This window comes from Panthera pardus, unplaced genomic scaffold, assembly GCF_024362965.1.
Source record: "Panthera pardus isolate Hobbes unplaced genomic scaffold, ASM2436296v1 HiC_scaffold_8, whole genome shotgun sequence".
Lineage (NCBI taxonomy): Eukaryota > Metazoa > Chordata > Mammalia > Carnivora > Felidae > Panthera > Panthera pardus.
Genome location: NW_026527013.1, coordinates 118402554 through 118424623, shown reverse-complemented (window position 1 = coordinate 118424623; position 22070 = coordinate 118402554). Strand labels below are relative to the sequence as shown.

The 22070-nt window shown below is 54.1% G+C and overlaps 3 protein-coding genes and 1 long non-coding RNA gene across 6 annotated transcripts; 3 read left to right on the top strand and 1 right to left on the bottom strand.

Annotated features, from left to right (window-relative positions):
* The first annotated feature begins 679 nt into the window (after positions 1-679).
* On the top strand, positions 680-3756 carry HOXA7 (homeobox A7). Its single transcript, XM_019443671.2, has 2 exons — positions 680-1242; positions 2215-3756. Exons 1-2 carry the CDS (start codon positions 864-866, stop codon positions 2547-2549), a joined length of 714 nt encoding a protein of 237 aa, XP_019299216.1. The 5' UTR covers positions 680-863; the 3' UTR covers positions 2550-3756.
* A 958-nt stretch (positions 3757-4714) lies between these two features.
* On the bottom strand, positions 4715-5838 carry LOC128775640 (uncharacterized). Its single transcript, XR_008420513.1, has 2 exons — positions 5735-5838; positions 4715-5148 (listed from the first exon to the last, which is right to left on the bottom strand). It is a non-coding gene; the product is annotated as an uncharacterized LOC128775640 (long non-coding RNA).
* Positions 5839-6603: 765 nt separating this feature from the next.
* Positions 6604-11847, top strand: HOXA6 (homeobox A6). 3 transcript variants are annotated; one of them, XM_019443669.2, is made up of 3 exons: positions 6604-7115; positions 10060-10174; positions 11588-11847. In XM_019443669.2, exons 1-3 carry the CDS (start codon positions 6876-6878, stop codon positions 11845-11847), a joined length of 615 nt encoding a protein of 204 aa, XP_019299214.1. In that variant the 5' UTR covers positions 6604-6875. The 3 variants fall into 3 exon arrangements, with proteins under 3 accessions (XP_019299214.1, XP_019299211.1, XP_019299213.1); XM_019443666.2 differs by having other exon boundaries at positions 9913-10174; XM_019443668.2 differs by lacking the exon at positions 6604-7115 and having other exon boundaries at positions 7122-10174.
* A 3-nt stretch (positions 11848-11850) lies between these two features.
* Positions 11851-16461, top strand: HOXA5 (homeobox A5). Its single transcript, XM_019443660.2, has 2 exons — positions 11851-14438; positions 15428-16461. The coding sequence occupies exons 1-2, from the start codon at positions 13544-13546 to the stop codon at positions 15676-15678; spliced, it is 1146 nt and encodes a 381-aa protein (XP_019299205.1). The 5' UTR covers positions 11851-13543; the 3' UTR covers positions 15679-16461.
* Positions 16462-22070: the final 5609 nt, after the last annotated feature.

Sequence of the window (22070 nt, the reverse complement as noted above, 5' to 3'; positions counted from 1 at the left end):
CGGAGCGAATGCACGTACCCTGCCAGGACAGCGGTGTCCAGAAGGAGGGAGGGGAACCCCATGTTAATAAATCTGTTGGCAAATGAGGCTCATCAATAGATAAATATTTCACTGCTTCCTTTAAGGCGGATAAACAGTGTGCTGCCGATTAAGGAAAGGAAGCTGGGAGACGTTGACTTTATTCGAACCACATGGTTCCAGCTTGCGGTGGCGTTCTCACTGCAGCTGGAAGCGACACTGCGCCGGCCCCATCTGGATCAGAGTCTAAGCCGGCCTATCGCCCAGTGGACCTGGGCGTGGGGGGCGGGTCGGGGGACGCGGGCAAAGAACCCATCTGCCCAGAGCTGAGACTTGCCCATGGGCTGCTGTAGGGCGGGCGGGTGCGCACTGCGCAGAGACCCTCCCTAGGCTGGGTCGGTGGACAGGACGGGGGTAGGGAGGGCCCGAAGGCTTGGTCCAGAGTTCAGTGATAGGCAAAAAGGAGGCTGTGCTGGGCCGACCCCGCGCGGCCTCTGCAGACTAGGCGTCCAGGTTGTGGTGGACTGAGCGCTCGCACGGAGCCTCGGGGTCCCTTTCCCGCGGGACGCGCCAGGCGGGCCAGGCGCGGGCAGATTCGTTGACCACATATTTGAGCCTCTTCCCCTTCCATTCTAGGCTGCCGCTGGCCCCGCGGAGCGAGACCACCTGTGAGGGCTGCTGAGATTGGCGGAGGCGGTCATGTGGGCGGTCACGTGCTGCGGCGAGCTCGGTCCAAAAGAAAATGGGGTTTGGTGTAAATCTGGGGGTGTAATGTTATCATATATCACGCTACCTCGTAAAACCGACACTGAAAGCTGCCGGACAACAAATCACAGGTCAAAATTATGAGTTCTTCGTATTATGTGAACGCGCTTTTTAGCAAATATACGGCGGGGGCTTCTCTGTTCCAAAATGCCGAGCCGACTTCTTGCTCCTTTGCGCCCAACTCGCAGAGAAGCGGCTACGGGGCCGGCGCCGGCGCCTTCGCTTCGACCGTACCGGGCTTGTACAATGTCAACAGCCCCCTCTATCAGAGCCCCTTCGCGTCCGGCTACGGCCTGGGCGCCGACGCCTACGGCAACCTGCCCTGCGCCTCCTACGACCAAAACATCCCCGGGCTCTGCAGTGACCTCGCCAAAGGCGCTTGCGACAAGGCGGACGAAGGCGCGCTGCACGGCCCGGCCGAGGCCAATTTCCGCATCTACCCCTGGATGCGGTCTTCAGGTAGGCGCAGCAGCTAGGCGGGCCGGGTGGGTGGGCGGACGGACAGGCAGAAGGGAGCGCGGGGCTGGGGAGCGCGGAGAGCCGAGAGAGGCGACTGGGAGCCGGCGGCCCCGTGACTCCTGGCGGCGCTGCCTTTCTGGTTTTAATTAGAGTCGAGGCGCCATAGCGTGGAGAGCCCGTAGCATTGTATGTAAATGAGGCTCATAAAACTTTTTATGACCCAATTAATGGGTTCGATCCTCGTAAATTTATTTAACTCCATTTGCCTTGGAATTTTAACATTTTGCTCGCTATTCTCTCTTTCTCTCTTTCTCTCTCCCTTTCTTCTCTCCCTCCCTCCTCTTTTTCCTTTCAGCCTGGCTTTTCTTTCTCAAAAGCAGGAAGAGCCAAACCCTTCATCTGGGCCCCTCTAACGCCCCAGTGCCAGGGGCCATTTAAAGGCGGGGTGGGGAACCAGAGCGGAGACAGGGGGTCGGAGTGCCCTAGGAAGTTCCGGGGATGGGGGGCGCGGTCTTCTAGGGAGGAAAGGCGCCCCTGGAGAGCGGACCGCCCGATGGTCACCCACTTGCCTAGCAAGAGGCGGGGGGGAAGCGGTCCAGCTCTCCTTTGAATGGCAAAAGCGCAGCGTCTCCCACTTGCCCACACTCTATATTTACAATTTCCCTTTGTCAGGGGGAAGCAGGACATTGTGGAAGCCTAGCCGGCTGGAAAGGGCGGTTGTAAAGTTGGGATTCTGCGCCTTGCCTCCTCACAGAGCTGCCTGCGCGTCTGGCACCGCAGTTGGGGTCTTCCGCTAACACTCCCGCTCCTCCCCCAGCTCCGTTCCGGGGCGCGGGCGGAGGGGGACGCGCGCCCGGGCTAGCGCTGGGAGAAAGGTGCAGGCTCTGGGATAGCGGTCTGGCTAATGCACTGTCTTGTGTCTGTGTTGGCTAAACTGTCCGTGTGTCCGTGTGTCCACATGTCTGCTTCCAGGGCCCGACAGGAAGCGGGGCCGCCAGACCTACACGCGCTACCAGACGCTGGAGCTGGAGAAGGAGTTCCACTTCAACCGCTACCTGACGCGGCGCCGCCGCATCGAGATCGCCCATGCGCTCTGCCTCACCGAGCGCCAGATCAAGATCTGGTTCCAGAACCGCCGCATGAAGTGGAAGAAAGAGCATAAAGATGAGGGTCCGGCCGCCGCAGCCCCCGAGGGCGCAGTGCCCGCCGCCGCCGCCGCCGCCGCCGCCACCACCGCCGCCGCCACGGACAAGGCCGACGATGAGGACGAAGACGACGAAGAGGAAGACGACGAGGAAGAGGAATGAGGGGCCGAGTAGGGGCCCTGGCTGCACCAGACAGTCGGGAAAGCGTCTTTAGAGACTCACTGAATTTATTTACAAAAGTGGAAAAAATAAAAAGAAAACGTGAAAAACAAAAACAAAAACAACAATCCCCAACCTGCACCCATCTACCCCATTACCTATCCCAGCTCCCACCTTTTCTGGACTAAGCAGCCGCCTAGACTGGGTCCCCTTGGGGATCCCTCTGCCCCAAGGACTCCCAGCAGACACTCTCCCTACCCCGGCCGCCCAGTTCTGCACTGGCACGGCTAAAATACTACCTAGCACAGGCCTCGGCCAGAGGCAACCCCAAACTACCTATGGGCCCAGTCCCCAGTAGGCCTCCACTCCCAGGAAGCCCAGACGCGTCCCAACACTGGCAGACACCCAGCACCTCCCCCATACCGACAAGGACCTGATTTTCTCAGTACTACCTACTCGCCCCAAACTACCTATTTTGTGCTCACTGGCTCGCCTGCTACCTAGTGCCGGCCCCTTCCCCGGGCCAGGCCCCTCTTGCTTCTGCCCAGCAGCCTTTGGGGTCCCTGAGGCTGCACTGAGAAGACGCTGGGGTCCGGGGACCAGGGTATTGGCTTCTATTTAAATTGAAAAATAATATATTTATTCCAAAGCATTCTAAGTGCTGCAACCTAGAATCCCTCCATCTCTGGTCTGGGCACCCCAAGTTCAGGCCCTTTACTCCCACTTCTGGAGGGGAGCACTCCCAAGCTAGCTGCAGACCTCTGGGTTAGCTTTGCTTAGTAGGACTGCAGAGATGCTCCCAGCCTCCTGCACCTCCCCTGGCCCCATGTCCTACTGTCCAGCCATGTTGAATATGTACACCCTGACTTTTCCTACAATAGCAAATATTGTATATTTGAACAAGTTTGTTTTTTTTTTTTGTCATTTATATAGTCTTGGAGGTCATTTGTAAGGCAATGTCTTGACTTGGGAAGGATGTGTTAATGGGGTGACTTTGTAGCATGGTGTGTTGTCTTGAGCTAACTTTATAGCTGGTGGGGAGGGCTAATGCCCTTCTCAATGCCCTTCATCTCTTGTGTTGTCCTGCGTCCCCCCTTGTCCCTTTAGGCTTTAGCTTGGGGTTCCAGGAATGGGAAGGCATGCTTCCTGTCTTGCCCAGCTAACCGTGTTTTATGTAACAGAAAAATAAAGATGCTTGGTGACAAAGAAACATGGACTGCTTTATCTAGGGGGGCCTGGGAAAGAGAGGTAACCATGGCTGGAGAGCAAGCCCTGGGTATGTCTGCATGCCCAAAGGGGTCTTGGGGAAGCAAAAATGGAAGGATGAATAACATCCACGTGTTGAGTGTCCATGGTTTGGTGTTTATGTGTGGCAGGTCCCTTTTTGTGTGGATTTGTATAGGTGCGTGTGTACCTCTTTTGTATGTGCATTTTTATGTATGTGTGTATTACTACAGGAATCCATAATTTTATGTATTTCTGTGTCCATAATTGAGTGTGTGTGTTTCTGTGTGCCTATAATTGTACATATGCATTTCTCTGGAGATTTTTGTCTTGGTTTTGTGTGTGTGCACAAACATCTCCCGGATCTCTAGAAAACGGAATCTTCGGTAGATACATTGTATTCTATGAATCTCTCTAAAAACCCATAAATTCCATGAGCAAATCCAAAATCCACCCTTTCCCCTACTGCTGTGGGGTGGGCTTGGGAAGGGGTATTACCCTGCCAATGATCCTGAATTTTCCATGAACCCAGCCCCATGCTAGGAGGTGGGATTCAGGCCCTTTGACGCAGCCCCCCTCCCACCCTGCATTCAGGCAAAGCAAGGGCGCCTGGGCACAGCACTGCAACTGAGGGGTAGAGGAAGAGGCAGGGACCGCAGACCCCCTGGCTGCGGAGCCTTGGCGGGGGCGTCCGGGTGCGGGGAAGGATGAGGGTCTGCGTAAGGGGCGAAGGGCGATGGGGACAGCGCAGAATAGCCTGAGCTCGGCGGGCGAAGACCTCGACTCCAGCCTCCTGCCTAGGTTGGGCCCGCTTCTTATTGCTCTTTTAATAAAACCCGGCCCAACTGGGTTTGTAAAACCTGCGTCCCCAAGTCGGGGCAGCCTCGGTGGTAAGATGGCGCCGGTGTAAGAGCTGCCTCCTCTTAGTGATGGGGAAAGGGTCATAAATCCGTTGTTGTTTATGAAAATTTACAACTTTGCAATACAACTTTATGAGTTGTTCGGCCCTTCCATTGGCCGCTGTCGGTCATGTGGATGGGAACCGTGAACATGAACTTTTTTATAATTTCCCTTGCGAGAATAGAGCCGCATTCTTTTGCTCCGCTCCGTCCTGCCTGCTTCGGAGCTCTGCCTTCCAGCCGGGCTTGGCTGCGCTTTGTCCGGCGATGGCGAGCGAGACGAGGCCCCGGCCCGGCCCGGCCCGGCCGCTCCCGCTGGAGGTGGGGCGCGTCCAGTTCCCGGCGCCGCGGCGGCCGCTTCGCAACTCGCAACCTGGCTAATTTCCTGCGTCCTCTGGCACCAGGAAGGAGGACAATTCGTCTCCCCGGCTGCCCAAGCGACAGCTGTCAGAGGGGCAGGAGCTTCTGGGAGCCGCCATCTGAAGGTGAGACATGTGGGGAGACAGGAGCAAAGGTGGTGAGATGGCAGCAGGCGCCGGCGGCGGTGGGAGAGGGCACTAGGGCGGCTTTGAAGAGGGGCATACTCACCCTCGCCCACACTCACCGTTCACACTTGCCCCCCTTCACACGTGCGCGCGCGCGCGCACACACACACACACACACACTCTCTCCCTCTCTCCTCTCTCTTGCTCACCATGGCAGTGAATGCCAGCCTCCTTTCAGTGGCACAGCGCCCTGGCATGGGGCAGGAGCACTGAGGTCTCTCCCCTCTTCCCCAGCGACCTTGCCGAGCCCAAAAAGAAGTGGCCCTGCCCTCCGCGTTCCTTGCCAGTCTCCCGGGTTTGGATTTTTTTTTTTTTTTCATTCATGACCCAGTTGGCTCGGTTGAATTTCCCAACAATTGAAGACAGTTCCCGACCTGGGGAGGTGGGAAGAGGTGAGGGCAAAGTGAATTAATCGACCTGCTTTTTATTAGTGTCAACACAGCACCTTCTATTCTGAGGGAATCGGTTTCTGGAGAGAAAGGTAGAATGAGGGGGAAAAAACAAACAAACAAAAACTTACTAATTCGGCCAGGTTCTTCTGCTGATTGCCTGCTTCCTTTCACGCGGTTTTCCGATGACAGATGTGTCTGAAGCGCGGGGAGAGGGACTAGGTGCGTGGGTGGAACTCTGTGTTGGAGGAGAGGATGGGGTTAATTGGCTGGGTGTTGCTTGGCGGGAAGTTTCGGTGCAGAGAATGTAGTGGTGTTATTGAGAGTGGCAGGGGCCCGCAGCTAAGGTTGAAAGAAGGACGCAAACCGCGTCTGGGCGATAGGGGGACCCCACCACCCCCACATCGGCGCAGCGGGCCGCCGACCGCGGGCCCCACTTTCCGCGAGCCGGGAGGGGACTGTGAAGCCGCCCGGGAGGCACGGAGGGTACCGTGGGCATTGACTTTATGTGGAGCGGTGGCACAGACCGTTGCTTGGCCTGGGTGCGCGTCGGCCAGATTTGCCCCGGGAGCTTCCTGGGACTGCGACCAGAAACGATCCTGAGGTTCTGGGCTCGAGTTCTTTTTGTTTGTTCTGTGGTTCTGGTCGTTGTTGTTGTTTTTCCACCTTAAGATAATACCTTGATGTGCATTCGAAAATTAAGAAGGGGCTGTAGATGTTTGGGACGTCCACCGGCGCTGTGGGTGCACTCAGGACGGATAAAGCTGCGCGTTTGCGTCGCAGGGCCGCGGGCTGCCTGACTGCGGCTGCCGCGGGCAGATTATTTATTGCGACCGCGCTGGGCGCTCGCTGCTGCCACGCTGTGGCCGTCGCTGGGACCGACGCCAGCCGCAGCCCCGCGTCGTGCAGCCTGGCGCGACTGCTGCGCGGGCCCCTCAGAGATTCCCAAGCAGGCCGAGCAGAGGGGGGCAAGGGAGGACCTGAGGGGCGGCCTCCCAGGGCCTGTCGGGAACCTCCCCCGCCTTGGCCACCCCTGATAGGAGCTGGAAGCCCGACTAGACTCGGGTCCTCCCCCTACCCCCAGCGCCATGGAGACTGGTTGCACAGGCGGCCTGGCACGTTATGGCTGCTTCTGTCCAAACTGCGCGTCCCAAGGCGTCCCCGGGGCGCACGCTGGTTCGGGGAAGGCGCCCGCTTTGGGATTTTCAAATCGGAGAGACCATTCCTGGCCCCGAGGCCTGCAGGCCTGGCTGGCCCTGAGGAGGATTGGCTATGGCAAGGAAGGCGGGCTTTGGCGTCAGGCGAGGGCCTGTGACAGGCAGAGGCCGCACCTGTATGCTATGGGCTCTGGCCTGGGCTACAGATCCAGGCGGCCCGGGTGGCCCTCAAGGTCCCCCCCACACACCGGCGGGCCGCCCTCCAAGCTGGCGGAGGTCGAGTGGGCAGCCCAGAGAAAGGGCGGACTGTGGGGCCCTGCTCACCATCCAGTCCCCCTTGAAGAGCAGCTGGAAGGTAAGTAGACGTTCTCTGTGGCTTTGACCTAGAAAAGAGTGTCCTGATAGCCATTCTCACTATCCCAGGAGAGGCTCCCTCCAGCGTCTGGGGCTCCTATTCTTGCCTGAGTGTGTGTGTGTCTGTCTCTCTCTCTCTCTCTCTCTCTCTCTCTCTATATATATATATATATGCACCTAAAGCTGGTTGGAGAAATAAATTGGGCCGTTGCCAACCTGATATGTACCAGCCTTGGCTAACACCTGGAGATTTCAATTTAATTTATTTTTTTCTGTCTCACTGCCTATAGAAGCTAGAAACACAATGGTTTTTGGCTCTTAGCTGAGAAATCAAATTCTGTCATTGTCTGGGGGTAATTATTAGATCAAGAATCTAAGTCAAACCATAACAAATAATAACAATAGTAGTCTACGTAGTCAACTGCCATCACTCCCAATGCTGTGTGAGACCTGGAGGTATGAAGCAGAAATTATAAATGTAAACATTTCTCAACATCTCCCAACAGTTATTTTTGTCTTATATAATAATAATTTGCTTGACGTCACTGTCATCTGATGGTCTTGTTTAGGAAACAATAACTCAAACATGATTTTCTTTGGACATAGCCTTAAAAAAATAGTTCCCTTTAAAATTGTTTACTTGAGTTTTCATTTTCCCCTATCGGGTCCATTCCCTGAAGAAATTCCAGGGAAATGTTACATTCTCTCTTCTCCTGCCAGGCCCTTTTTACATATGCAAAGGAGAAACTTTCCCAGCGTGGATTGATTGGGGCACAGGGAGAAGGCTTCTGGGTGTAGACCCCATCGTATGGGCAACAGCCACTTTCTAGGGTGCTTGCTAGGTTCTGTGGAGGCCACCCTTAGCCCAGTCCTTTCCCAGTTTTCTCCCTTTGAGGGAAGTGAGGGCAGGGGCAAAAAAAAAAATCAAAAAGCAAGGAGGAGATTAAGGAAGTCGTTGTCAGATTCCAGGAGGGCATTGCCACCCCCAAGTCCTGAACCCCATCAGCCTGCATTCATCAGAGTTTTACAGATCTTAGAAACATCCTCCGGAAATTCAACCAAATTGTATAAATAGTCTTTCTTCAGCCTCCACAGAATTGAGGATTTTAAAGCTAATTCAAGGGTTTTACAAGCCCAACAAATACAGTTGTAAAAATGCCATTGGAAAGATATCACGTTTTACAAAATGAGATTGATCCATGTGCTGTAAAAGTCAACTATCTCCAAGGCACACCTATCAAGCAAGGGCAGCCAGGGACACGCTTTTCACCTCCTGTCTGGGAAAGGCCAGGCCTGTGACAACGGCAAAAGCAATGCAGACGATTCCTGGAGCCCGTGAGGCAACTGTTCCCGGCACTGGGGCAACTGCAACCGGCAGGCCCCCAGCAGTCCCAGGAAAGGCAGGGGAGAGGGTACACCCCAGGAAAGTGCGGGCTGTCGGGCACCCCAGAAACCAAGCACATCAATTATCCCACAGCCTTTGGGACATCCCAGCTGCCCTCTATGCCTGGCTCGGCAGGGACCTTGGGATGCCGTGCCTCCAGAAAGAGGACAGATATTCCACATCTGGATCTGTCTCAGCTCTGAGCACTTCGGGTGTTGAGAGGACGAGTCCCAAGGGCTGGGTGAGGGGAACAGGTTCCCCCGTTTTACTTCGAAGCTCAGTCTCCAGGCCACTCCCCTGTAGGTCCCTTTCTTGTTGAAACCAGTGGTTTCTGGCCTCTGGATTCCTGGGTTCAAAGGTGGTACGGGGACGCACAGCTTGTGGGGTGCTTTGAGGCCAGGCGGTCGCTGGCCATTGGAGGGGAGCCCGTCTGGACTCAAAGGAGACGTGTTGTATGTGGGCGGATGGGGCTGCCAGGGGAAGACGTTTAGCCGTGTCCTGGTCAGCTCGAGGTGAGCCTTCGGCTCCAGGCGGTAGCGAGGCCCAGGCCCTTGGTGGGAGTGGGAAGGAAAGAGGGAAGGGATGCACGGATTCCTAAGACGCAGGAGTGAGGAGCTGGGCGTGAAGGCCTGGTTTCTCAGGCCCCCTTCTTCAGTCCCGGAACCCGCACCCACGGGCGGGGGCGTGCAGAGGGAGGGGCACTGCTCAGGGCCCTGCGGGGCGGGCAAGCCGGCCGGGAGCTAAGCCGTCGTGGTCACCGCCCCTCCCGGCGCGGGGCTGTCAGGTTTCCTGTTTGGAAAGAAAAACCAGCAAAATCCGAAAAGGCAAGAAGGGGAGGAGGAGGGAGCGGGCCTGGCGGGGCCTTTGCGGCGGCCCGGACTCTAGTGCCCCTACCTCGGCCTGATTCGCACGCCCCTGCCCGGGCCGTGCCCGCCGCTGGCGTTCGGAAAGAGAGCCGGGCCGGCTGGCTGTGCGCGCCCATTAATCTGCCGGGCGGGCGGCGGGCGGGCGGGCTGGGGGCTGTTTGTAACTTTGCTGCCTCGGTCGCCGCGGTCCCCGGGGAGCGGGCTCCAGCGCTCGCTCCCATTGGCCGCCGCCGCGTCAGCTGGTGCGATTTGCTGCTGTCGCTTTTGGCGTTCGGCCATCCAGAAACAAACCAGTTCGATGACTACTAATAGTTATAGCCAGATGTACTAATACACAACAAATCACAGTCCTGCAGAGGGGCGCGCAAATGAGTTCCTATTTTGTGAATCCCACTTTCCCCGGGAGCCTGCCCAGCGGCCAGGACTCCTTCTTGGGCCAGCTGCCCCTCTACCCGGCTGGCTATGACGCGCTGAGGCCCTTCCCGGCCTCGTACGGGGCGTCGAGCCTCCCGGACAAGACGTACACCTCACCTTGTTTCTACCAACAGTCCAACTCGGTCCTGGCCTGCAACCGGGCGTCCTACGAGTACGGGGCCTCGTGTTTCTATTCTGATAAGGACCTCAGTGGCGCCTCGCCCTCAGGCAGTGGCAAGCAGAGGGGCCCCGGGGACTACCTGCACTTTTCTCCCGAGCAGCAGTACAAACCCGACAGCAGCAGCGTGCCGGGCAAAGCCCTCCATGACGAAGGCACCGACCGGAAGTACACGAGCCCTGTTTACCCCTGGATGCAGCGGATGAACTCCTGCGCGGGTAAGGCATTTCCCTGCAGCCCCCCCAAGAGAGTGGAGGGAGAGGGGGAAGGGGGCAGGGAAAGAAGGAAGGAAGGAGGAGACGGAAATTAGAAAGAGGAAATGGAGAGAAAGGAGGAAAGAATGAACAAAGTTTCTTTGGCTTTTTTAAGAGATTAAAGAAAAAGAAAGAAAAAAGAAAACTAACCCATTCCCACTGAGGCAATCAAGCTGTGGCAGAGTGAAGGCACGGCACTGGTGTCCATGTAAGGTGACACCCTAGGGGATCGAGAGGGGTCACTGCCACCCTACGTGAGACCCTGTGACAGGGGCAACCTGAACAGAGAGTGAGGCTGGAGGGGAGGGAGTGCCTGCCCACACTTCCCCCTGGAAACACCCTGCACAGATCCCCAAGTAGAAGATGGCCTTCTGCACCCATCACTGATCATTCCCCTTCACCCCCCAATCCCTCTCCTTTCTGCCCTTCAAAACCCCATGTAGTTAGAGGCTCTCACTTGGCCTCTTCCAGTGTCTCCCCAAAGCCTTGGAGGGCCACATCCCCAGCCTCAGGATTTTTTTTCCTCTTTCTCCTCCCTTCCCTCCTCCCCCTTCCACTCAACTGCTCACTCTTAGCCAACTTCTGCCTCCTTTTGAGGCCCTGCCTGAGTCTCACACACCCAGCCTGGGGGGAGCCCCCCAACCTTGGGTTCCTTTGGCACCAGAACAGATAGCCCATCACAGTCCTACATTTCCAGAAACCCCAGATGGCCCATAGCTCCATCCCTTTGCCTCTGGTTTCCAAAAACTCAACAGAGAATCCTAGGACAGAACCCAGTGCAGATTTTTAAGCTTCTAGTGTTTTGCTTTAAAAGCCTTGTGTTGTTTTGTTTTGTTTTGTTCCAAGGGAGCTCTGCACTTCGCAGAAGGGCCATACAATTTGGGGGCGTTTGCAAAGATTTGAGAGGGCTGACCAGTTTTCATTTTCCAAAAAAAACATGTTGAGTCCTGACATGTCTGGCCACAGTAACACCTTCACAGAGATTCGTGTGTGAGTTCCGAGTGTCTACCCTACTCACAGGGCTCCACACCCATCACTTCCAGACACAAGCTCTGCACTCCCACAAAAACACGACCCAGGTACCCTGAATTAAGAATGCTCATTCTATTCCTTTTGCCTGTAATGGTTTTCTTGCAGAGCAGATTTTTCAAAAACAATAAGTTCTCACTTCAGGTTGTCTTAGGTGGAAAACATCTCGCTTGGTATGAAATAATCTTCTCCCATCCTTCCCGCTTTCGGCCTTAGACACAGCGAAAGAGGCTGGAGTGGAGAGGGGTGGTTTCCAGCTTAGAGGCCAGGGGCGCGGGGCGCGGGTCTGACTGGTTCGGCGGCCGGGATCCTCCTGGCTCACTGGCGCCCGGCCATTTCTGCCCGCAGGTGCCGTGTATGGAAGTCACGGGCGCCGAGGCCGCCAGACCTACACGCGCTACCAGACGCTGGAGCTGGAGAAGGAGTTCCACTTCAACCGCTACCTGACGCGGCGCCGCCGCATTGAGATCGCCAACGCGCTCTGCCTCACCGAGCGCCAGATCAAGATCTGGTTCCAGAACCGCCGCATGAAGTGGAAAAAGGAAAATAAACTCATCAATTCCACACAGCCCAGCGGGGAGGACGCTGAGGCAAAGGCGGGCGAGTAGACGCCTGGGCAGGGACCAGGCCAGCACCGCAACCTCCCTCGGCTTTGCCCCCTTGCCTTCGCCTGCTCCCCAACTTTTCTCCCCCGCCTGCCCCCATCCGGGGGGCTTCTGCAGCTTCAGGGGAGCCGGGAGCTTTGCAAACGCCTGAGCATTTATTTCTCACACACACACAAAATCCCACACACAGCCAATCTCAGCGGTGGAGCGGGGCGCACTGCACACACAGTCCCGCTCTCCAAGGCTGCCCTAGCCGGCTTCGGATCCCAGGGCGCGCCCCGAATTCTTCCCCGGCTCTTGTGCTAGCGCCTTTGCGCGCCCCTGAGCTTGGGACGCGGGGTTGCTGGAGAGGAAAGAACCTGGGCCGAGCCCCTTTTGGTGCCTGGGCGTTTTCGCCTCGGTCCCTCGCCACCAAGTCCCGGAGGGCACCACCAAATCGACTCCGGCCACTGGAAAGAGGGGGCATAAAGGCTGGGGCCCCAGCACTTTGGTGGCATCCCAGGCCGCCCCTAGACAGGAAGAAGCGTGAGGAACAAAGGGGGCCCTGAGACAGCCTTGTCTCTCGGCCCCGCGCGCGACCGTCCGTGGAACAGAAGCAGCCTCAGCTGAGCCGACCCAACCTGAGCGCGGGTGGAACTTTACAGCCCCGGGAGAGACTGGGCTCCCGAAGTCTCCAGCTCCGGATCCCGGATCCCCGCCTCCGACAGTGCCTGCGCAGCCACCAGAGAGTAGCTTTCAGGACCTAAGGAGGGGGCCCAGGGCCATGGGAACGGCAAGAGTCCTGGTTTCCAAATGTGCCAGGGGTGCCTGCGACTCTCAGCCTCCAGCGGGAAGTACCCTCCATGCCTTTCGGCTACATTCGTGATTCACTTTCGTCTTTCAGGACCCAGGAAAATAACTACGAAGATCCTAGGCACTAACACGAAATGCTTCCATTAGCACCCTCATTTTACTCCTGGAGATCTAAGCAAGACCCTAATAACTCGGCCCACGGATTCCCAGCCCCCAAACAGCTTCTGTGGCTGCGGGGAGCCTGGGCCCACTCGCTGGGTTCACCGAGAACCCTCCGAATTGGGGCCCGGCTGGCTCGAGGAAAGGGACCTGGTGGTGAAGATTCTCCAGGCTGGATACTTAAAGCAAATCAAATAGCGAACTAATGACACGAAAACCATATTTGCACGAAAGAAAAATCGACTCCGGTTATAAAAGTGTATGGAATTTGACCTCGCCTCGGAGAAACACTACACAAAAGCTATCTTTAATAGACGCCTGTCATTTAAGAGCGGCAGGGACACTGTCCCTCATGCACTCACAAAAAAAAAACAGAGCCGTAATTGTAGCTGCTGCTGCGGGCAGGATTTATTTCTCCAATTGGCTAAATGGCCTCCCCCCTTCCCCGAAGGTGATATCTGTATTTTCAAATTTCAGAGCTGCCGGCACGACGGGCAAAACCGACCCCAACCTCAACACAAAAATAAGAGGGGCTGCACAGCGGGGAAATAAAGTTGTTGTAAATAAAATCCAAGTCACCGTCTCCCCCCAATCCTCTGCATCCTCGCCGGGCGCGCGATCGGCAGCTGACGGCCTCACAATTGGTACATCCTAATGGAACTGCGAGGGAAATGCAATAATTTTGCCATAATGGGCTGTAACCTCAATTCGACCCCGGCCCTTGCAGCCCTCGGTCGGAAGCGGAGCGATGCGCCCTGCCTCCAGCGGGTGGCGCTCGAGTCCGACTGAACGGCGGCGGCGGGTGGCGGGCACGCGCCTGGGGCGCGCGCGCCACCCCTCTTGCCTCCACCCAACTCCCCCATTAGTGCACGAGTTTACCTCTAGAGGTCATCAGGCAGGATTTACGACTGGACAACAAAAGCACGTGATTCGAAGTCGTACCCCATATTTGGGTGCCTACGTAGGAGGGAACCAAGTACATGTCCCAGTCATTTCCATAATTCATCATAAATTGTGCAAGGGTGCTATAGACGCACAAACGACCGCGAGCCACAAATCAAGCACACATATCAAAAAACAAATGAGCTCTTATTTTGTAAACTCATTTTGCGGTCGCTATCCAAATGGCCCGGACTACCAGTTGCATAATTATGGAGATCATAGTTCCGTGAGCGAGCAATTCAGGGACTCGGCGAGCATGCACTCCGGCAGGTACGGCTACGGCTACAATGGCATGGATCTCAGCGTCGGCCGCTCCGGCTCCGGCCACTTTGGCTCCGGGGAGCGCGCCCGCAGCTACGCGGCCGGCGCCAGCGCGGCGCCTGCCGAGCCCAGGTACAGCCAGCCGGCCACGTCCACGCACTCGCCTCCGCCCGACCCGCTGCCCTGCTCCGCCGTGGCCCCCTCGCCCGGCAGCGACAGCCACCACGGCGGGAAAAACTCCCTGGGCAACTCCAGCGGCGCCTCGGCCAACGCCGGCAGCACCCACATCAGCAGCAGAGAGGGGGTTGGCACGGCGTCCGGAGCCGAGGAGGACGCCCCCGCCAGCAGCGAGCAGGCGAGCGCGCAGAGCGAGCCGAGCCCGGCGCCGCCCGCCCAACCCCAGATCTACCCCTGGATGCGCAAGCTGCACATAAGTCATGGTAAAGCCAGCCTTTTTCTAAATCCACGCGGCCGCGGGGGCGCGGCTTTCGGTCCCCCCTCTCTCCTTTACCGCCCTCTCTCCCCATCTCTCTCCTGGTCTCGCCTCTCCCAGCCCTGTGGAGTCTCTCCCCGCCGTTCTCCTTCCCCTGCTTCCCTCCTTTCACCTTCTCTTCTCTGCAGCGCCCAGCGCTCGCAAATGGGGAGGGGGGTGGTGGAGAAGGGCCGCTGGCCAAGCAAGTTTAGACGGTGCAACGGGGGGGGGGGGAAAGGAAAAATGCCATATCGAACCCCAGCGCCTCGGATCGCGCTCCCGGGTCAAGCCAGCCGAGCAGGGCGCAGAGAGGTAGAGGATGGCAGTAGGGGCCGTGAATCGGGCTTGTCAGGACGGATAATTTATGAGGAGGGCTACGCTGGGGAAACAGCGTTACTAATTAGAGTCCCCGAAAAGGGGCTTGGGGGGGAATAATCGAGGCGAGAGCCGGCGGGATTCTGAAGTTTGGGAGCAGAAGGGACAGCAGGAAAGGGAAGAAAAAGAAAGCAGGCGCCCCAAGCGTGCAGGCTGGAACAGAAGGCGGCTCGCGGGGCTGGAACTTTAAGGGAGGGTGACCTGGAGGCCACTTGGACGCTCAGGAAAGGGCCTGGCTTCCGTGGGTTTCTGAGAGGTGGGCTGCCTGGGAGGGCTGTTCCCCGCCTCGGGGTGCCAGGGGCAGGGCCAGAGGGCAGGAGAGGGGTGAAGGCAAGCCGGGCGATCCTTCGGGACGCGGCTCCAGCCTCAGATGGGCCGATTGTTCCCAGAGTCCAAATTGTATTGTTTTCTCTCTAGAAAGGAAGAGGGAAGGAAATTCGGGAGGGGTGGGCGGGTGAGGAGAGAGGACTTGTTGAGCTTTTTCTCCCCTGTTCCTTGCTCAGGAACCCTGGCTCGTCCAGCTGACTTGGGTAACCAGGGGCTGCGGAGTTGGTGGCTAAATCGCTGACTTTTCTGTTGCAGACAACATAGGCGGCCCGGAAGGCAAAAGGGCCCGGACGGCCTACACGCGCTACCAGACCCTGGAGCTGGAGAAGGAGTTCCACTTCAACCGCTACCTGACCCGCCGAAGAAGGATTGAAATAGCACATGCTCTTTGCCTCTCCGAGAGACAAATTAAAATCTGGTTCCAAAACCGGAGAATGAAGTGGAAAAAAGATAATAAGCTGAAAAGCATGAGCATGGCGGCGGCGGGAGGGGCCTTCCGCCCCTGAGTATTTGAGCGTTTAAAGTACTGAGCAGTATTAGCGGATCCCGCGTAGTGTCAGTACTAAGGTGACTTTCTGAAACTCCCTTGTGTTCCTTCTGTGAAGAAGCCCTGTTCTTGTTGCCCTAATTCATCTTTTAATCATGAGCCTGTTTATTGCCATTATAGCGCCTGTATAAGTAGATCTGCTTTCTGTTCATCTCTTTGTCCTGAATGGCTTTGTCTTGAAAAAAAAAATAGATGTTTTAACTTATTTATATGAAGCAAGCTGTGTTACTTGAAGTAACTATAACAAAAAAAAAAGAGGAAAAAAAACACACAAAAAAGTCCCCCTTCAACCTCGTTTAGTGCCAATGTTGTGTTGCACTCCAGTTGTTTAACTGTGCATGTGAGTGGAAGTGTTCCTGTCTCAATAGCTCCAAGCTGTTAAAGATATTTTTATTCAAACTACCTATATTCCTTGTGTAATTAATGCTGTTGTAGAGGTGACTTGATGAGACACAACTTAACTTGTTTGACGTGTAGTGACTAGTGACTCTGTGACGAAAACTGTGACTCCAAGCGGTGTGTCCCTGCGTGCCTTTGTAGGACCCTTTGCACGAACTCTGGAAGTGGCTCTTATAAGCGCAGCTTCAGTGATGTATGTTTTTGTGAACAAAGTTACAAATATTGTCCGAGTCTGGCTGTTTAAGCAAACTGTGATCAGCTTTTTTTTTTTTTTTTTTTGTATTTGTTTTTAAGGAAAAAATACTGACTGGAAACAAAAAAATAAACTTTCTATTGTAAGTTCTCCTGGTCTGGTTTGTGCCAAATAGCAAGCGGCTCTTTCTGTTCTTCCGTCTGTCTGTCCAGTGCTGGAAGGCAGGGAGTCTGAGGCTACCTGAGCAGCCTGCCTGTGAAGGAGACCTCAGACCAACACCCTGACCCACGACCTCCCTAACTGTGACCCATCAGAGTTCAGGGCAGAAGGTGGAGACGCGGTAGGTGGTTCTCAAGCCTGAGTCCGACCTGCCCATCTCTGAGGAAACCAAGTTAACTTGCTGGGTACAAAAAAGAGGAAGAGAGAGAAAGGAGCAAAGCACAGGGCTTTGTTAACAGCCCTCAGGGCCCACACTGATGCTGCCTCTTTCCTGAGGTCACATCCTAGGCCTCCACTTGCTGAAGAGGCTGCTGTGCCACATTGTGGCCCCCAAACCCTCTGCCTCTGACCCACCCAGGCACCCCTTCCCATTCCTCACCCTGAGCCCGGCTGGCTTCTTTTGCTACAATTAATTTGCTACAAATGGAAGGTACTTACCCCATCCTAGCTCGATTGGGAAACTCCTCAGGGCAGCTAAAGCGCAACTAGAGATTTGCACATTTACCGACTGCTTACACTGATGCCGTCTTTCCTTTTAAAAGTTATAAAACAGTAAACTTTATAAGCCCCAGTTCCGGCTATATGACATTTGGGTGCCAAATGAATAGGGTTTTGTCTATGAATTAGATCGTAAAATCATCCATAGCACAGACAGATCGGCTCACTGGCTATAAAACGTCACGTGGGGCCATTAAAGTAAGTTTTATGGTTTTGGGGAGTTGACATCCAACATTATATACCACATAACATATAATCTCACTGACGCTGGACTCCATTTGACTCTTTTGCAGGCTACGTGTGCCGCCTGGTCATTCAAATTGTCAATTTTAGGTCCAGAAGTGTCCAAACCACAAGTTCTCAAAACTCTCTGAAAAATGGCTCCCTCCGAGTTAAGGTAAGCTTGCCTCCTGAGCGCTTTCAAGTTTATTTGTACTCTGAAAACTTTCTTCCTCGATCTCCTTCCCTCCCTCCCTTCCTCCCTCCCTCCCTCTCTCTCCCTCTCTCTCTCTCTCTCTGTGGTTCAGTAACTCGGAGGTTGCCTCTGAATTCAAAAGGGCAGAGCCAACTCTCCCTCTGCCCACAAGAGCAGCGCCAGGAGCCAGCTCTGCGGAGGCACCCCGGTGAAAAGCGCCTGTGGCCGCCGCGTCCCCAGGCCTAACTTTAATTGCTGCACCACCGCGAATGTTAATGACTTCCGCCGCTCTCGCCGGCGCAAAAGATGATTTTTGTGTGCGAATGGGCCTGTGTGGGGGGGACTTGGCGTGGCCGCCCCCCGTTCCGGGGCTGGCGGGGCTGCCTCTTCGGGGGGTAGCGGAGCCCTAGGGTGGGGGCTGGGAGACAGTGGGGCGCCGGCCGCGGGCGCCAAGGGCCGCTCTGCGCTGGGGAGTGCTTGGAGTTTGAAAGAAAGGCCCGGGCTGGGCCGAGGCGGACTCTGGCGGGATTCCTTACGGGGCTGTGGCAATATGTCTTCGCGGGCCGGGGTCATTTGGCAGCACTGAATTGAGGCGGCTGCCTTCGGGGCCGAGTTTCAGGCTGGCTCGGGAGAGCCGGAGGGTGGCAGAGGCCGGCGAGGCGCCGGCCGCACCTCCAGGCTGGGCCCCTGGGTTGCCAGGCCGAGCCCAGGACGCCGGGGACCGCGGGTCCCCACCTGGGGGTGGGGGTGGGGGTGGGGGGGGGAAGGGCTCACCACCCCCTCCCCCGCACCCGGGACCAGGCCCTGAACCTTGTTTGCCTGCACGTTCTTTTTATTTCGGTGGGACTGTTCTCACCCGCCTGTGAGTCTAAAGCAATAAACTTTATGGCCGGATTTAACTTTAGTCTTTGAATCCCCAGGCTAAATGAAAGGAGTTAAAGCGCTTTCTTTTCTTCCGCCTTCCCTTTCTTCTCGCTCTCTCCTTTCCTTTTCCTCTCCTCCTTTGTAGAATTAAAACATGCAGGCAAAGGACGCTCAAAAGGCAACTTAGGGATCCCCCTAGAAAACACTAAAGATTAGAGAAATTTACTCCCCCTCAACATACAGACAAACTCTCTCTTCCAAACTGTGCCCTAAAGTTTGAGGGGAAGTCGAGGTGTCTTCAATGCCCAACTTAAAAGTCCCCAGAGCCATTAGGTTGTTTTTCCTGACACATCATAAAGGGTAGTTTAGGGAAGAAATTGGTCGTTTGTCAGTAGGAGATTTCCGCCTTTCTTTTGTTAGCTGCTCTTTCTGTTTGATCCCAGGAAATTTACATAATCTATGATTTCCAAAACAGTTCCCAATATTGCACCACCACGAAGTAAGGTGAAGTAAATTTTTCCTGGGTACAATTCCAACTTGGCCTCAGCCACCACCCCCTCTGGCCCCAAACCCTCACATTCTTCAGTGACAAAGTGACTGGGGATGCTGTGGCCTGTCCTGGGGTCTTTCTCTGGATGGATACCCACAAGGGACCTTGCAGATTTCCCCCATTCCCTGGAATAATTAAGCCAAATTCTCCAACTCAGAAATGAAACAAACAAACAAAAAATTAGGACCTTCTGTCTCTTTAGGAGCTGGATAGTTTTCTCAAGTGCTAATTGCTAAAGATATTTGCTAAGGGCTTAAAGTGAAAAGATTTCAAGTGCAGTTTTGGAATTTCAACAAACTTTATTGTGCACTCAACATAAGTCCAACAGTTGTCCCCAAAGTCAGAGGCCCAAAAACAAACCTGGGAAGTTTTTTGAAAAATCAAAACCCTCCCACAAGTCCCACTTCTCTGAACCAGTGGCAAGGCAAATCCCTGAAGTCATCTTGCATGACCTGTGAAAAGACTGGCATTGCAGCGCTCAGTGTCCGCATCTTAGTGGGAACTAGAATGTGAACTCTATTTGCGTTCTCTTTTGTTATTTTGTGTGTCTCTGAGAATTCTGGAGTTTTTGTTTTGCTGCTCTGAGTTTTGGGTTCTTTCTTGGAAAATATTGGGTTAAGGTTTTATTTTAGTTACTCATTTGGTGATCTTGGTTGAGTGATTTCTTGGTGACTAAAATTAGTAGCAGAAAAGAGTGATAAGGCTTCTGGCAGGTTCATTTGAGTAACTTGCCTGGAGGAAGCGTCCACACCACCTCCGTGGCCACATCTCACCCCGGGGGTGTAGGGATGGGCAGAAAGGCTATTGGACCGATATCCAGCATTACCCAATATAGAGAATCTTTCCCCTGAGTTAAAAAAAAAAAAAATACAGCCTATAAATGTGGTCAGCTTGCTTATTTCTGTCTGTTGTAATCTTTATAAAACTTCAGAGTTTCTAAGAGAGCAGGTTAACTCACATGGAGTTAAATGACTTTAAAAACATACAGCATCCAATCAGACCTATGTGAGTGTTATGGGAGAATTTTTTTCTTCCTATTTTCATAGGAGGCATAGCAAAGAGGATGGCTTGTTACCTGCTCGTTTTGTAGGTAAGGTATTTCTTCTTGTACATTCTTTGGAGTTGTTTTTGCAGAGGAACTTACTTAGAAGGAAAAAAAAAATCTCTGTCATTAAGGTCTTTATGAAGACATCCAGCCTTAGCCGGTGGCAGAAATGTCTGTCTGTGCTCCTCATCTTGTAAGAGGAGAAGGTGTTCAGTATGTGCAGGGCCTCGTTTGTTTCTACAAGCTGAAGAGACAATATTTCCTGAACTATAAATATAATAGGAAGCTTCTGGTCACACTTACTTAGGGGTTTGTAAGGGTTTCCATGGTCTGATTTCACAACATTATGCCGAGGTTCCTTTTCTCCAGCTCTTTCCCCTGCTTCGTTGTTGGCGGCTCTGGGAGAGCAAGACAGAATTTTCTACCAGAAACAGAGTCATGTTCATTTGTTGAGATGTGAAGAGTATTATAGCCAAACAATTAGGGGGGAGCAAATTACATCCTGAAAGATGGGCTATTAAAGAGGAAAACAATCCTTTTAGCTTAAAAGTTGCCCTTTGAAGCCTCTCCCCTGCCTTAGCTCCAGAGTCTGTCCGAGGTTCTTCTACCATGGAGAGTGCAGAATGTTGTGGGTTCCATCCCTTTGGCTTCTTAGGCAGAATTTCTTTCTAGTCAATGACAGAACTATAAACGGGGCTTCCAGACGGGGCTGAGGGGGTCAGCTTAGGTTCCCACCCACATAGGAGAGGGGACCCACAGTGCTGGCCATTCTAAACCCCAGAAGTGAAGATATGCCTAGGTCTGTTTTGTTTGGTGTTTTTTCACAAAGGAAGCTGTCCTTCCACCAGGTCCCCTCCCCACAAACCGGTCTTTTCAATAATAATATTTGTTATGAAGGTTATTGGGTAATTATTGCGATTTTGTGAAGCAGCCCTTGCTGGAGGTGAAGTCTGTCATCGCCTAACAAATGACGCTCGTGCAGTTCACTGCCGGGTTAAGTAAATGCAGAGAAGATAAATCTGCACACCCTAGGAATCGCCAGCAGAGCACGCTTTAGTACAAGTTCACAGTCAACTCGCCTGCCTGGGCCAGCTCTCCCAACAATTAGGGCTGCGTCTTTATTTTTAAATAAAGGGGGGAAAAATGCCTCCGGCTCCCACTGCCTGCTTTCTCCCATCCTCTATTTTCTTTCACTTTTTTCAAGGTTCCACTGTCCTATTCCAAATTTTCCCTGTAAATGTGATGATGAGTGATTTTAAAAACAATCTCACTTCTATTTAAGTGCTGACAAGAAGAGGTAGGAGGCTGGTTTGACAGGGAATACAGTCACAAACACAAAAATATCCACTCCACCCTCTTAATCCAAAAGGTAGCGGCAGAAGCAGGGTGTCCTGGGAGGGGGGAACCCTGCCCCCTGAAAGAAGAGGCACAGCTTTGTGTATCTTTGTGGTTAGTGCGTTGCAACTGCGGGTCAAAAAGTTGAGGGTCAAAAGTTTATGTTGTGCAGCACTCTTAGTCATCTGCCCAGACAGAGTTTGATGTCAATGTTAGAGCCGCGATCTTGACTATCAGCACAAAAGATAAAATGGCTCGGAGTGACGCGTGTATCATGGTATGGACTCCAGGTGAACCCTAGTGGTTGAATGACCTCAATTACGGAGGAAAGGATAGAAAATTCCTCTTTTCAAGAGTAATACGTGCTGTATTTCATCTTGAATTATCGCTCCCATTCTGAGGGAATAGCAGCAGGTAAATAGGCATAGATGACTGAAGCACCGACACCTCAGATGTTGGGGAACCAGGAGGCTGTTTGTGGGTTTGTCACAAAATTAAAAAGCTCAGAACTCATCAGTGGATCTTTAAGAAATAATGTAGCAAGTCTCCAATGTTTCACCGTACCTTCAAAGGCAAGAGAACGGCGCAGGAAACTTCCTTTATTTGAAAATTGTTATTTTGATTGGCCAGCTTCTTTTTCTTTTTCATACGTACAATGGTCCCGAAAGTGTGTGAGGACAAGGGCAAGCATAGGCACTCCTCGCAAAATGTATTCTTTGCAGTTTTCAAACACAGAATGGTTTTTGTGAAACCGCCACCCACCAGTCGCAAAGAGTTCTCAGAGCTGGGAAGGGGAGGAAAGAAGTGGAAATGCTCCTCAAAGGGCAGGATTC